We start from the raw sequence: 16,250 nt of genomic DNA on the forward strand, positions 1-16,250 counted from the left end.
ATTCTCAGGGATCGTTTTTAAATGTTATGTTTTAGTTTTGGCCAAATTTAAATCTAAAGTCTCATGTACCATACTTTCAGAGCCAGTTTCCTGTTTTTAATCCAACAACAAAATCTGTGTTATCTTTTAAACTGTAAGTGTGAAAACTTCATCCATATTTAATGTTTCTCATAATTATAACTGTAATTATAACTATAAAGCTTTCAACTTTTTGTGGTAACAGATTGTCTCTTATATCTATTCATTACTTTTATCACATTAAAAGATAAGATAGGGTATGCTTAAGGACTCATGACTTTACGAACAACAAATACAAAGCTTAAGCTTTGGCAACATTCCATATTTCACATTTTAGCTTGGCAAACACAGCTTCTACTAATCAAGAATTAGTAACTGAGGAGAATATCAGACAGCATCTGCTAGGGATAATTATATTCAAATCAACAAGCCCAAATAACTGAGGGCATCTCTTCTATTAATTTTTAATAAATCTTGAAATAGCAGGGAAATTCCGGAAGAACGCTAATGTGCCATTAATTTTTAAAGAACAAGCAGCCCAACTGCTTAGCCTGACACCAAGCAAGACAAAAGAAAGAGCAAGCTGATAAAAAGTCTAATTGGTAAAGAGTAAAGAACATTAATGTAATAAATGGCAGCCAGAATGGATCTAGAGAAAATAATTCTCATCGTAGTAACATGATTTTTTTAAGATTGCAGATTTGTCAAATAAAATTGCCTAGCTTGGACTTTGTAAAGCAATTCATTCAGTAACACGACTGATTAAAAAGTAGGCACTATATAATATCAATAAAGCACCAGCTAAATGGGCTGAAAACTGATTAACTGACATGTCAAAAAAAACCTTGCCAGTGAAATAATCACCATGATCTACCAGAATCAATGAGGGAGAAACATATAAAATTAGGAATAAGGATAGAACCATAAATAACAATAAGAACAAGGCATTATGACAAGTTATTGGAATTATTTGGTTAGCTTGATCAAACAAACCAAAATGTGCATTAATACAGCCAAATGCAACATTATAATGGCAGGATGACTGAAACTAAATATTATGGCCTATGGCCTATGGATTAAAAGATAATAAAACAATGGAAATACTGGTTATATTTAGGAATATAGGTGCCACATAAAAGTTTGAGATGAGAGGATATAATAAGGCATCCTCTCATATTGGTCCCAATAACATCATGACAAGAAACAAACTGCTTCCCCAGATTGCACACACAAAAGCAATAAAGAATTAATGTTCCTCTCTGTATGGCACTCATACAAATTATGAAAAATATTACATACATATTTTTGATCACAGCTTAATATTTGAAAATCTGAGGTAGTCATAGAAAAAAAAATGAAAACGACAACACTGAAGAACATGGTTTGCAGTAAAAGACCTAAAGAGCTAAATAGTGTTAATTTATTAAAAAACATATTAGTGCTTCAGTTGTTGTAAGTGGATTCACACAGAAAAAATACTAGGAATTAAAGTTCTCTGTAATCTGGCATAAAAAAGTATAGTAAGAATAGAAAAGCTAACAGTTGAAGCCAGACAAATTAAAATGATGAATCAGGAACATTTTTTTAACAGTGAAATGGTTTTTGTAAAAAAACCAAAAAGCTCCCTTGCTTATGACTGTTCTGCAAACTATAGTCAAGAATATATACACACCTAGGAGACACACTGGAGTTAGACAGAAGCTATAAGATTTCATAGAAGAGAAACAAATTGAAGTCTTTCTAGATGATCAAATAGTTACGTTTAATTTTAAATTCAAGATATGAATACTGCAATATTTTACTGCTACTAATATATTTTCTTTCAGAATTTTTCCCAAGGTAAAGGATTTTTTTTACTATATTGAAATTCAGTTTAGATCTTTCATTCACTATTTATTTCTTCACTTTCAGGCTTCAGTACTGGGGAGTTTTTCACAATCTTGTAGAGTCTAAGTTGGAGTATATGGATAGAACTTGGATAGTCCTACTTTTTTTTGGCCAATTTTACAATAAGAAAATTATTTACAACTTTATTCAACAAATTAAGAGAAGTAATGGTCTTACTCACTTTCTTCTCCTGCCCATATTCAGTAATAAGGCACCATTACATCAGACTGCCTATTACATGAGGCAGCAATACTGAGTAAAGTTGGGTTTGATTTTGATTATAGTATTTTTTCATTTCATATGTGACCTAAGTTAGGATCTAAAAATGTACCTTTGATGTTCCTTCTATTGCTACTCATTGCACAGGAATTTTGAACAGATTAAATCACCAACCTTATCTCACACTTCAGGGTGCAAAAGTTCAAAGACCCAACACCTCTTCCTGAACCCCTAGAAGCAACTGCACAAGTAAAGACTGCAGCTCTGATGTCCCAACTACCCAACCTCATTTTAGGCAATGACAACACAGAGAGAGAAATACATGTCCAGAGGTTCAAGGACAGTGGGTTCATCCACACTCCTGAGGCATCTTTCTCTCTCTGACAGTCAGAGAGGAAATTCAGGGCATTTAGGTTCCTAGTGCAGGTGCTAACATCAAAGTCAGATGATTCTGTCCTCATGGCAGATCACTTATGTTACACAAAGGCAATAGTGTCATTGCCCAAATGAAAACAGGATGGTTCCAGCTACTCAACAAATTTGAAAAGCTGTTGGTTTGATCACTTGTAACTGGCATTAGAGAAAATTAAATTCAACTTACTCAGCCATTACCTTTCAAAGTAACAATGTCACTGAAGTTCGCCACAGAAAGATGAGTAAAAGAAAAAATATATCAAATGGATATTGCTGAAATGTACACGCAGGTGCTAGAAAAAAAAAAACTCAAAAAGAAAATTTCAGAAGTTCCAGTATGCATTTGTTTATAAAGCAGCATGCACGAACAGTACTATTTTGAGATTTCATCAAATTTCACGACATAACAACTCCAGGACACTCCAATTTTGTGACTGCAACGATCAGTCATGACAGAGCTGAATTCAATGGCAATTGCACAATATGTATGCTAATGCAAAGCTTGTTTCAGAGGAATCAAAAATACATGAATTAATGGCATTTACACAGTGAAGGAGGCTGTCACCCTAAGTGTTTAATATTTAGGAAATAAACAGGAAGAGTTAAAATCAAATCTAGCTAGCTTGCATGAACCTGCATGTCACTGAGGTATATTAAATTAGACTTATCTACCAGTTGAAGTGATCTCATCCATATAGTACTACTATAATCCAATACAGTATTTATTTATAGAATTTAAAAGAAAGAGCTAAAAAAACCTCTCTTCTTGTTTAAATTGCAGTCATAAACTGAAATGTATGAAACAATCTAAGCTGAAGACTGTATCCAAGTTGATTTTAAAGTATGTTCAGGACCACTTCAAAAAACCCTAAGGGTATGTATCAGTCTTCTCTGGATGAAATACAGAAAAATATCTTCTAAGGTGCTGTTCAACCACTATGAGGAAAACACAGGGTCAGTAATCTGCACTGTAGAATTTAAAAATCCCAAGATTGAATCTGGGAATTACTTCCATCAAAGCTTACAAGCACTTTTGAATGCCTCACCCACAAAGCAAAATTAGCTACAACCAGTGAGTGGGGGAGGTTTTCCTGACTCCTTCTTTGGAACATTGCACCATGCAGTTTTATCTCACTAGACCTTTTTGTTAGGCACCAGACAGGGTGATATTCAGCATGACAAAAAAAATACTTCCCTGAATCCAAATCTGAACTACATGCAAAACCAATTCCTTCCTAAAGGCTGCGTTGCAAAGTGTCAAGATCACACAGAGGATGCCTGCATCAAATGATTTTATACATGCCAGTCACAAACATCTGTAGTGGCAGGAGATTTGACTAAGCACAGCAGAAGGGGCTGCTACCACTGAGCTCCTTAGAAAAAATTTTCAACAACATCTTGCTTGCTCAAAATATAAACTATTTAGCATTTGGTGCCTGGGCATCTGATCGGGCCCATCTGCCAAAGCTCTCACTTTACCTGGGAGAAAGCAGCTTGATATATCCATTTGATAGCATAGCTGGTACTCAAAGCAGGCAGGAAGACTTACTGCCAAAACTGGATTGCTGTTTTTTCTGGAGAAAGGGCCTCTCTCTCAAGGCATTAAAAACAGAAGTATCATCAAAATACACAGCTGTAGAGCTACAATAAGGTCAAATAATTTTTCAGGGATCTAAAATATTACTGGGTTTCCAAGAGACTCAAATGTAAAATATCAGACTGGTCTAGCCTTCAAGCCTACAGCCTACCTCCGGCTCTAAAGAAATATTAAATGAGGGATTGACAGTCTGTAACCAAAGCTTTGTCCTCAAATAGCAGCTGAAAAGCCCTTCTCATTAAACTGCCAGGTAGAAGATGTACCATAAGTTGGTTTGGATTGTAGTTTTAATACTGCTGCTCAGCAATGGCCATGACAATCAAGAGAAGAGGCAGACAGCACAAAAGGCTAAGCTGTAACAGCTAATGACTCTTGTCCCTGCTGCCTTGGATTGGCACTCCTAATAAGGAGAAGGCATGAGGATGCTATGCCTTTACTTGAGGGAAACTGAAGATTTGAGGGAAACTGAAGACAAGGAGCTGAAAGGAAGAAGGTGGCAGTGATATACGAATTTGTGAAGAAAACTGGTCAAATCACACATTAGTGTATCCAGCACAGCCTGCTACAACAGGGACAAAAGGGTGAGAAGTATTTTGGGCACCAGAAAAGAGCAGATGTGGAATGCATTTGTGTCAAGTACAAACAGTGTAGTTCACTGAGTATAAAGGCAGTTCTTCTATCCTAAGGTGTGATGTTGGATTTGAAACTTATTAAAAGCTTTTCTATCTTACATGAGAGAGAGCAGGAGAGTGAGGGCCCAACGACATAAGCAGCTGAAATAGCAGTGATAGGGACAGGAGATGTATGTAAAGACTCAGCAGAAACGTATTTTACATAACTGGAACACAAAAAATAATAATAGCACCTCTGATAGGAAAAAGTACATTTTGGTGGAAGGTTTGGACACGCCATGTGGGGTAGGATGAAAAACGAAGTTGGAACATTCATGAATAGGCTCTCCCCTAAATTGGTACACAAAGGAAGAGAAAACAATAAAAACTTCAGGAAGCCACTCTCTCACTTTTGTCCTAATGTACAATAGCTCTGCATCCAATCCTCCTCACTTCCAATGTCTGTCCCTTTAAAAGAGATGTAGCAAAGGCAAACAGCTCTTCAGATGCCCAGGATAACAATACCTGACCTTTTATGATGTCAAGAGGGACCACATAAAATAACAGAAAAATAAGGTTGGATACAAATAGTCAATAGGACATTAAATACAATTCTTTGCCCCAGTCTATTTCTACTTTTCCCAAAAGAAGTTCCACAGCCTGTTTTAAAGATCTTCAGGAGTGAAACTGGGAGCCTCTCTAAGAAGCAGACAGGTGTGACTTTATCCCTGCCACTGCAAATTTTTTCATAATATCCTATCTAACATGAAATTTTCATCCTGAAATTTCATACAGGTACTTACTCTAGTGTATTACAGAAAGAGAGACAAGATTCCTTTACTCTGTGCAAAAGTGCTTATCCATACAAAACCTGTGATATGTCCACTTTTTTAAAGTCAAAAAACTGCTGAACACTCTTTATCAGCTATGCTCTCTCTGCATATATTTGTCCCTTGTAGAGTCTCTCCAGACAATGACTATATATTGTAAGATACTCTAATTTTACATTTTTACAAGAGCACAGTACTGCTGATCTCTGTTCCTTCATTATGCTTCTAAATCACTTTATGAAGAACTACCTTTTCCACATCACTCACTATGCTGTATTTGTACAGCTGTTTTCTCCTAAGTGCAGTATATTGTCTCTGCTGCCTTTCATCCAACTTCTCAGAGTATGTCTCCAATTTTTAAGACCACTTTCATTCTAATCTTGCTTTCCAAAACATGTCCTTCCCAACCTCACATCATCCTCAGTGTAATAAGTATGTTCTCTGTGCCACCATGCAAGATGTTAATGAAAGCCTAGGAAGCACATGGCAGATTTATGTGAATCCCTGTCCTTTCTGTTCTGGCATTAATAGCATCTCACCCAGCATGTTTTTTAAGCAGTTTTGGACCTATTCTCTGATTATTTTCACTTTAACCATGTTTTTTTTCCTGCCAGCTTACAAAAATGTCCTGTGAGATTGCTACAAAGCCTTTCTAAACTAAAGAAATATGACATCCAATTCACATGGCTGTTATGCTGCCATAGGCAATTATATTTGTTTGACATGGTTTATGCTTTAGAAATCCATATTAGCTCCTACTCACTTCCTTGTTTTCTTCCAACTGCTTACAGATTTTTTTGTTTGTTTATTCACTACAGAATTCTTTCCAGGAAAGAAGTTTACAGTATTCCTAACATAATTCCCTGGCCTTTCTTGTCCTGTCTCTCTCCTTCTTTTCTAAACTACAGTTTTCCTGCTTCCCACTCATCCTCCACAAGTTCTCAGAACTAATAAAATAGCTGAGATGATAGCTTCAGTCTGCTCACAAATATCTCAGGATGGATGAATATTTCAGCATTTCCCAGGCCTTATTGAACTGCATTAATCCAAAGAATTGGGAGAGGAGTCAAATTTAGGCATCACATTCAGCTTCCAAGAAACAATACAAAACTGAAAGCAGTCACCTGGTTTTCAAAACAGTATGAAATAGATCGCTCATGGAAAGAGATCTGAAACATCATGCAAACAGCTCTCTTTTAAATTTTTTTTCTCAGTATTCCTTATAAATGCTTGCACATCTAGAAGTGACACTTTTTCACAGCATTTCAAGGTTAAATTAGATGTACTGCTCAGTGATAACTGCTATTTAACCTGTGAATGTCAGGAAATCCACAGCCTTCTCTATTAGTTGCCTGGCTAACTGAACAGAACTTTCCTAGCTTCCTTTATATTTAAGAAACCAAACACTACTCCATCACCCATCAGGCAGATTCAGTGGAGATCACTCTTGGGATTCCATTTTTTCTGGGGATGTCTGGTCTTTCCTTCTATTTTACACTGGAGGATATTCTGACTTCAGGCAGTCTGGACTCTTGCAAGTTTCCATGGAAAGCTCAGTACTCACCAGGCCTTATTTCTGTACAGCAATTATGAGGTAAAAATCCTGTGACTCAATATAAAACTTTCCCTACAGCAAAGAGGAGATTAGGTCATTATAATTTTTAAACTCTTGTATTTATAGTGAACCAATTTCCCAATAATCTTTAAAATTCATTCCAGTTTACTCAAAAAGACCTTTTCTCAAAAAAAATCTCATCAAGATTGACAGGCTGAGAAGTTCAGTCAACTCTGATGCCTGCACTGAGACAGAGAATTGTGTAAACTTAAATGGCTCCAAATCTTAATACAGACAAGTATATGTCGTTACTGAGCCAGCAGGAACTGAAGTAATTTGGTTCTCATCATTCTATCCTAGACCATGACTAAAAGGTCACATTTTTGTTTAAAACTGAGCTGGATAACCAAAACCTATGTAAAATCTGTCCTAAATGAATCAACAGTGTAATTAATTTTGGTAACTATCTATACAATTCTATATAAAAAATAGGATTTGTGCTCAGAAATCACATGCCCCTTGAAAGTGACGGGAGCTCAACTCCTGAAGGCTCTTTCCCCTGGGCATCAATACTGGTCACCACATTAGCACTCTCATCCATTCTGACATGATTTCATTTAAACTGAATTACTTCCCTTTTTGACTGATGCTGTATTTTAATTGGTTTTGGTTGGGATTTAAACAACATCAGGCCTGGAAAAGTAATTTTTTTCCATATCTCTTGTCTGTGAGGAGTTTATACTGGAGACATGCTATCAGTAAGAGAGATTGTGAATAAATCCCAAGGAAAATATTAAAGCAGATCTGGTTGTTCACTAAAATCAATAAATGAATTTGCTCTGTTAAAGAACTCCTGTTACATTGATTTTTCAAGCTTGGGCTTTGATTTCTTCCCTTTTTCAGAAACCTGATTACTCATTCTTACTTTCCCATTGCTGATGTAAGACAGTATCTCAAATTTCTTTTGTTCTTTTTAATCGTATTTATTTCCTCTATTAGATATTGTGGTGAACTTTCAGCTTCAGAGTCTTTGAAGCTGTTTTCTGACATTTTCATGTCCTATCCATAGACAGATGGATGGATGACCAGGAGCCTCTTAGATCTTTCCATTACTCAGTAATTATTTTTCTTATCTGTTTTCCAGGACATCTCCTGCTTTAAACAAGAAATTTTGGAAAAAAGGATTTTAAATTGACTGCCATGGTGACAAGGCAGACTGGTCTACAGAAATATTCAGCCTTTACCTTATCAAAAGAGTTTAAAAAAAAGGACCTTAAAGAATGACTTTGAGAAAATAAAAAGGTAAGTACTACAATTTATGGCAGTTAGCCATACTAGTTTTTTCTATTTTGATGATGCTTCCTATCCTTTAGCTCCAGTGCAGATTGAGATTTACAAAAAGAAAATTTACTGTTGTGGAATACATACAAACCAATCATGCACTTTGGATCATTCTTGTGTAGTCAAACATATCTTGGGAGTAAAAATAACGAAAGCACTAGCTACAGCAATGATTTGGAAAAAGATTCTCTCTCCTGTACTGTGCGAAAGTACCTTTTGTGTACTGGAAGTTACCAAGAGTAAATTACAGTAGGCCTAGGAACACAACTATTTTCACCTTATATTTTATAGCTCTGAAGTTAATCTCAGATATAAAAAAAACCAAACCAAACCAAACCAAAAAACCACAAAAACCCCAAAAACTCACAAAATTAAAACAAAACAACCCCCACAGAACAAAACAACAACAAACAACAACAACAACAGAAAACAAAAAAAAAAACCAAAAAACCTTTCAAACTGTATATAATATATAGATTTATCAAGAAATTTGGATTATATATAGGCTACATTTCAAACATTCCATCTTTTAAGCAACTAAAGATGATCCATGCGATGGATATCCTAGTAATACACTAATTCTTGACAGAAAAAGATATACTGGTTGGAAATATCACCAGGAGAAAGTTTTTACAGCATAGTTGAAAAAAGATGTTATAATCATGACGAAATAGAGTAATAAAATTGTCCAAGAAGAAGACAATGTTCCGTATAAGGAAGATGATGAATAAAGGAAAAAAGGACTTATCAAACAACAACAACAAACTCTTCAGCCTTTGTAAGCAAGTCAGATTCTGCTGATTTCTCAGACAGAATGAAAACTCAGACTGTGGTTAGCTCACTTCAGTATTTTTGTTTGTCAGAGTTAACATCAGAAAATGACTGAGGAGGTGGAGAGACAGGAGGTCAGGCAGTGTGGGCATTGAGAAGGATGGAAAGATAAAAGAACTTGCAGCAGTCAAAGAGGGAATAAATGTCTGATGAGGATACCATGTCCTTTCAAATGAAAAAGAACAGGAAGATTTTGAGATACCATTTTCAAAAGAAACTTGACTCCCTCATAATAATAATTCATAAGGCAGTAGACTTAAGAGTGATTTCTAAAATGTCAGAAATAGATGAAGTCTTAACCACAAAAATAAGATTTTACCCTCCCTGCTTGTCATGGAGTTCTGCATAATAAGAGGCAAATCACCTAAAATTAAAGTTCTCAAAGGTGGTCTGTAATTGGATGCTTTTCATTTTTCTAATCTTGACTTGGGAGCCCAGGATCTGGTTTGAAAAAATACTGAAAATTTACAGCTGTGGCTCATTAAAGACTGGTTATTTAAGGACAAGTGCAGTCAACTTTGGCCACTCTCCATTGCCTGGAACTGAGCCATCTGAAACAGAGAGACAGACAGACTCAGACTCAACCTCTAAAAGGAATGTTTAACCCTCATTATAAAATTGAGAAACTTAACCTCAAAGACAAACGTAAAATTTGGCAAGGCAATTTTCATACTTTTGTACTATATTACATCCAGCTAATAAACTTTCCTGGATTCAGAAGTGACATGTCCCCTTCTTTCCAACTATAATTTGAACCAGTATGTGTCCATATTTCCACCTTTTGCACCAGAACTGTTATTTATTTCTCTATATTTATTTTCCTAGCCTATGGTGAGAATGAGAAATTCTGAAGCTAACTCCAGGAAGGTCAGCCCTGACCTACATGAAGAAGGCACACCCTAACTACAACCTGAGCTTCTGCACTGCATTCCTCAAAACTCAAGAAAGGAACAAAGAGGTATAAGTCTTCACAATATATAATGATGAGTCTTACAGACAAGAAGAGGAAATTAGTATTTTCAGAGCAGGAAAGAGCAGTATGCCAAAACTGAGGTAAACATCCACATGTCAACAACAAAGAAAAAAGTATGTTGTTCTTTGGAGGAGCACCATTCATCAGGAAAATTGGGAGAACACTTTCAGGGAAAAAAGAAAATTGGGAGAACACTTTTAGGAGACATTTAAAATTATAAGTCTGGTCTGGAGATGGCAAAAGTGATTAACTGCTTGCTGAAGGTGCCTATCCCAGGTACTATAAAAGTAACTTTAATTAGATTTCCAATATTTATACAGCTAAAAACATATTCTTGATGATATTCAAGAAAAAGGAGTTAAGGCTAGATGTTCAAACTCAAGTCTAAAATTCCCTTAGTTCTGCATACTCGACTTTTCCAACTTTAACCCTGTTTAGGCAGGTTTTAAATTTTGTTTTATGTACTGGATATTCATCTCTTTTAAGGTTTTCCCGTAATCCAGAATTCAAAACCCTAAGATTGAAGGGTTTCTGTATAACATTTTTTAAAAATAATAATGCCTTCTTCAGAGAGCAACCCAACATATGCAGAAAAAATTAGCCAAAATTTTTATGAGCAGCCTTAAAGTTACAAACTTAAATTTCCATATGGCAAACATTATTGTGTCACATTTCATCTTTTTCTGCTGATTTCAAGGAAAAGTTATATTCAGTGACACAAGCTGATGCCCAATCTTTCCTGCATTGTGTATTCCACTCGTTTTTTCTAATAACATTCTGTAACTCACAGAATTGCAGACCTTCTTATTACCACATGCAAATTTTTTACAAATAATTTTTCTCCATGTCTACAGAAAACTGTCAAAAAAATCTGTGCTATAAGGATTTTCCCATAAAAAAGAGAGGAATGGTTAGAATGAAAGAACTTATGTGCATGAAGTGTACAAAGATCAGCTCCGCATTTTACTATATTATTGATTAAATAATTAGGAAAGTGTCCCAAAGTAATCCTTTTTAATTTAACAAAATACCATAATTTGGCATTTGGTATAGCATATTCTCACATAATTTTTTTAATTACCTTTTTTTTGTAGTTGCCACTTCTAATTTTGTATTTGATAATTTTTAGGTTCTAGTTTAGAAAAAGGTTTAACACAGAGTTTTGCAATCATCAGACATTTTATTCAGCTCAGTAGCAGATCAAGCGGTGTTTTACTTTCTTATAATGCTTACTCTATTAATTTTATGTTCTGACAAATTCAATACAGGAATAAAAGGATCCAATTTTGACTAAAACAAAGGCCACAACTCCAGAGCCAACATTTCCCCATCCGAAGAAACAGGATCCAAAGTAATAGGGACCAAACAAAGAAACAGATGTAATAGAGTCTCATAATGTAATGGTACTCAAGGACACAGTCAAGCCCTCAATTCAACAGGACAGGTAAGCATATTATCTGTGATTTTATGAGCCATCTCAGTGACCTAAGAGTCTACATAGTACTTTGAGATCATCTTGTGGTTAAGTACATGTTGAATCAAGAACATGATGTATACCCAATTACCAGTGTAAAATATTTATCATCAGTATTTTGCAAAGGCTGGGGAAAAAAGGGTCTTTGAATCTGAGCATTACATCCCAGAGAACTCTTAATTCAGAAAGGGCCTGAGATACTGGAAGAGGTTGCTGAGAGAGGTGGTGGATGCCCCATGCATGGAAACATGCAAGGTCAGGTTGGATAGGGCTCTGAGTAACTTGATCTAGTTGAGGAAGTCCCTGGTCATTGCAGGGAGGTTGGACTAGATGGCCATTAAAGGTCTCTTCCAGCCCAAACTATTCAGCAAATCTATGGTTCCAGGGTTTCTTTAGGTCTGGCCCTGTAAAAAGACATTCTAGGAAAAGACAGAAGAATGCAAAAGCTGATGAATTGTCAGTGACCCAGGTGAGCCACAAGTGGCAATGTTCTTAAAAGTCCCCTCTGCTTTCCTGCTCTGTCACCGTCCTGCCCCACCCAACATACACAGTCACTCAGCCCTCTAAGTCCAACTGTAGCCTAACGCCACAAACTGTAATCTCTCTGTCACAGTTAAAATTAGTATTTTTCATAATTTTTACTATTTTTGTTTCCTCAATTTGCCTTAATGTATTTTGGTGGATTGCTTTTAATCTATAAAGTCTATTCTAGATCTACTGATGCCAACTAAATAAAACACATGCAACAAAAGAACAGGCCCACATCATGCCTGCACAGGAAAACTCACCCTGGCTGCGTGTCATCAGTCACACAATGGTACGTAAAAGTTCCAAACATCTGGACTCCCAGTATCCCATACAGGAGAAGAAAGAACAGAAGGAAAATTGAAACGCTCCATATTTGCTCTCCAGAACGCCTGGCAAAAAGATAAACAGGTCACTGAAAGCATAGGTAATGTGACACTTCCTCTGAAGAGCTCTAGAAGTGAAAATATGCTCATGCCGAGAGCAGCATTTAATCCTGCAGAAAATTTTTCCTTAAAACTTAAGGAAACTGTTAAACCGTAAAACTGTTCCCTTACTCTGTGCACAAATATAAAAGGGGGCTGTAATTTTTTTCTAAACCCCTAAATTAGGGTAATTAAACCAGCTGAAAACTGCAAAGGGTGGAACAAAAATACCCAAATAAACTTCATAAAATCTGGCTTTTGTGAAATAGTATTTAATGACTCATACAGACAAGAGATGGTGATGAAATGGGCTTGATACAGAATAAACACCAAGCACTTACATGTGTTTGCTTGCATCTCTGTATATACAACAATACATGCATACTCATACCTGAAATGATCAGGGCATGTGCTCATGTACTGTTAATTACAAACACTACCCTCTAAGGGTATTCACCTTGATTGTTAAATGGCCATATTAATGGAACAAAATTTACTGCCATTGGTTGAAAATTTCTGGCTACAGTTATTAGCAAAATACTTTCAAATTTATTTAAACATTTGAAAATTCTGATTGTTTCCTCTAAAACTTGATGATTCCTTAAATATGGAAAATAGGAAGAATTTTTTGACCAGAACTAAAACTCAGGAGGAAAATGCCCATTAAGCATGAAGGGTCACTGATTGACTATGTAGTCAGTCTTCTAAGTCAAAACTGAAATAAGCTCTGATATTTTTCAGACAACAGCCTTACTTACTTCAAGATATTTGTTATCCTAGTTCTTGGCAGCTCAAAACGAAAATATATTCGGAATGCTCGAATCATAATGAGTGGTCGTGGAATCCGTAACATGCCCCAAGGTGACATTTGGTCAACTATTTCAGCTATTTCAAACACCTACAAAGAAAAGAATCAGTGGTTTGTCTTGATGAACCTATCCTGCACCTGTGTTCAGTTCCAGAGCTTTTGAAAGTATTAATAATGTACATGTTGGCTTTTTTCATTTTATGTCTTGGCTTATTTTACAGTTTATTTCTACCACAATTTTTAAAAAGAAAAGTCTTTGTAAATACTTTAATTCATTTCTAAATTACCCTAATGAAATTTGCAAAATATACTCTGCCCATGTTCATAATGTTAGGAGTCTCAAACAACTCAAGAAGACTGCAAGCTTGTGCCAGCTGCCTGTTTCTGTGCTAGCCTACCCCACATGTTCCCTGCAATATTGTAAGTGATTAATCTCGAAATATGAACCTAAATATCTCTTAATCTTGCACCGCACTAAGGTTTTTACTATGATATAGAAGTACATGTACACAGACTGCCTAATGAGTTCTAACATGATTATAAATTCTCCATTTAATTCCAAATGCATGACAAGACTCTGCAACACCTTCTCCTAGACTCCACTTACAATATACATTTCAACTAAGGCACAGAACAGGGAACCATTTCCTCAATACACTGACAGGTTATGGACTCAATAAAGAATATTTAGCTGAATGATTTGGTGCAAATGTCTTGTTTAAACCCTTGTCTCTCACTCTCGGAGAGTAACTGCTTAATTTAATGTCTGCTCAAAGTACTAAGGAAATGGAGGGGGAACCTGGCAATGCATAAACTGGGTAATGTAGAGTTCTTATCTGTAATGATCAACCTTCATTCTGCATGTGTACAAGGTGTACCAAAGTCTCCCCTGTGTAAAAAGCAGGAAATTACAACATGTCTTAAATGTGTCAGAAATTTATAAGTGCATAACAGCAATCTCTACAGAATGTTTACAATCCTTATGCTACTGTAAGCTCAGTGTCAGAGTTTTCAACCTGCTCTTACCCAGAAAACCTGCTACAGTTAACGACTGATTGATTTGCAGGACAAAATTTCACCTATACCTTAACACTGTAATTTTTTGCAATATGTCCAAGTTCCCTTCTTTATAAAAGCTTATCAAACTGTTTCCAAATGTTTTGGGTTTTTTCATTGCGCTTTAACATGAATTTCAGAAAATGTTTTGTTAGGTATGAGTGATACTGCATGAAACCACTCCACTCAATACATCATTACAATTAAAGAATGGCAAACATCTACCACTGGAATAATTCTCCCTTTAGGTGCCTGAGCTAGTCACCATGGCACCCTACTAGATTCACTGGAAGGAAATGAGCATAACCATCATGTGTATTTCTGTTCAAGTAAGAAAAAATAATCAAGATAAATTCCACTGCTAACGTAGATATGCTACAATGTGCAATTATAAATCTATTGAATTCAGCATGTTTTTTAAAATTATTTGATCTGTGTACAACTCTACTTCCACAACTCACATTTATTTGATTGGGGCAAGTATTTTTCACAATTGTGGAATTATTCATTGTAAAAGGAAGTGAAATGATTACCTGTAAAACCAGTGACACCCAAAGACAAAAGACCATGAATCCATCAAACACACACCAACGATCCTTTACATAGGAGCTATCACCCTACAAGAAAGAAAAGCTAAGAGGTTAATTTTTGTTTGTTGTCAGAATTCACAAATATCATAAGCAAGAGTTCTTGGAAGGAAAAGAAGTCTTTCCTGTGCACATTTAAAAGGCCACTTTGGAAAGACTCCAAAAGCCTAGTATCTGGATTAGAATATGCTGGAAACATATATACACATCATGTGCATGAATAAACACTAACTTCATTCTTGTGCGATATTTGAGTTTGTGTCAAAAAAGAACTTACAAAGACTTTCCTGTAATCAAAAAACACACAAAAAATTAACACTGGACTTACTTTTCCATTGTATATATACCATTACAAAATACTTACACAGGAAGATCAGTGTAAAATGCTAGCAGTCTAGTACTGTGCTAGATAATTATTTCAGTATTTAAATTTAACACCTTCAATTAAATCAGTATCATTTTACATTCATTTCTTCACAAGTTTTCAATCGTTTTCCATACTTTAGAGAAGCCTTGCTATTCCAAAAACATTTGATAGTAACCACTGTAAGAACATCAGAGCATGGTTTTGGTGACAGTGCAATCCAGAGATCCCTCCTAAAAGGCAGCATGAAGAATTCTGCATCCAAGCTCAGTTTCTTTTATACTGCACTATTCTCAACCTCTGCTCCAGTTTGCATGTTTCAATACCCTCATGTTTCACACCATTCCTGACAATGTGAGACACAGGCCCTCTACTGCAAACTATAAAAAAACCTCTTCGTTGGGCTGCTAATGCCTGACACTTCACTTTAAACACTGAACTGCAAAATATCTACATTAATTAGATAAGATTATGGCTGAGTGTCAGGTAGCTTTGTGTACCACATGGAGCACAGGGAATTTGGGAAACAAATGCATATATAGAGAGAAAACTTGTTGAAAGGGAGACTAGACAAAAACAAACCTAAGGAAAGTGGATATCCCACTCATGTAGAAACATATGCAGAGAAGAGGTAATGAGAGTACCTCTCAGTGCACGAAATCACACCTTTTTAAAATTAATTCTCTCACCACAGATTTAATACAATTTTCTCTGCCTTATACACTCTTTGGGTCC

General features: G+C 35.8%; 1 protein-coding gene across 2 annotated transcripts in view; it reads right to left on the bottom strand.

Moving 5' to 3' along the window:
• The window catches only part of NALCN (sodium leak channel, non-selective), a 234,436-nt gene that overhangs the window by 188,971 nt on the left and 29,215 nt on the right, over positions 1-16,250 (bottom strand). For both annotated transcript variants that reach the window (XM_066313489.1, XM_066313490.1), the window contains 3 exons: positions 15,098-15,181; positions 13,459-13,598; positions 12,539-12,667 (listed from right to left, as the gene is read on the bottom strand). In XM_066313489.1, the coding sequence (XP_066169586.1) occupies positions 12,539-12,667; positions 13,459-13,598; positions 15,098-15,181 (353 nt within the window). The remainder of the gene's footprint in view (positions 1-12,538; positions 12,668-13,458; positions 13,599-15,097; positions 15,182-16,250) is intronic.

The sequence above is a fragment of the Sylvia atricapilla genome, chromosome 2 (assembly GCF_009819655.1).
Source record: "Sylvia atricapilla isolate bSylAtr1 chromosome 2, bSylAtr1.pri, whole genome shotgun sequence".
Classification (NCBI taxonomy): domain Eukaryota; kingdom Metazoa; phylum Chordata; class Aves; order Passeriformes; family Sylviidae; genus Sylvia; species Sylvia atricapilla.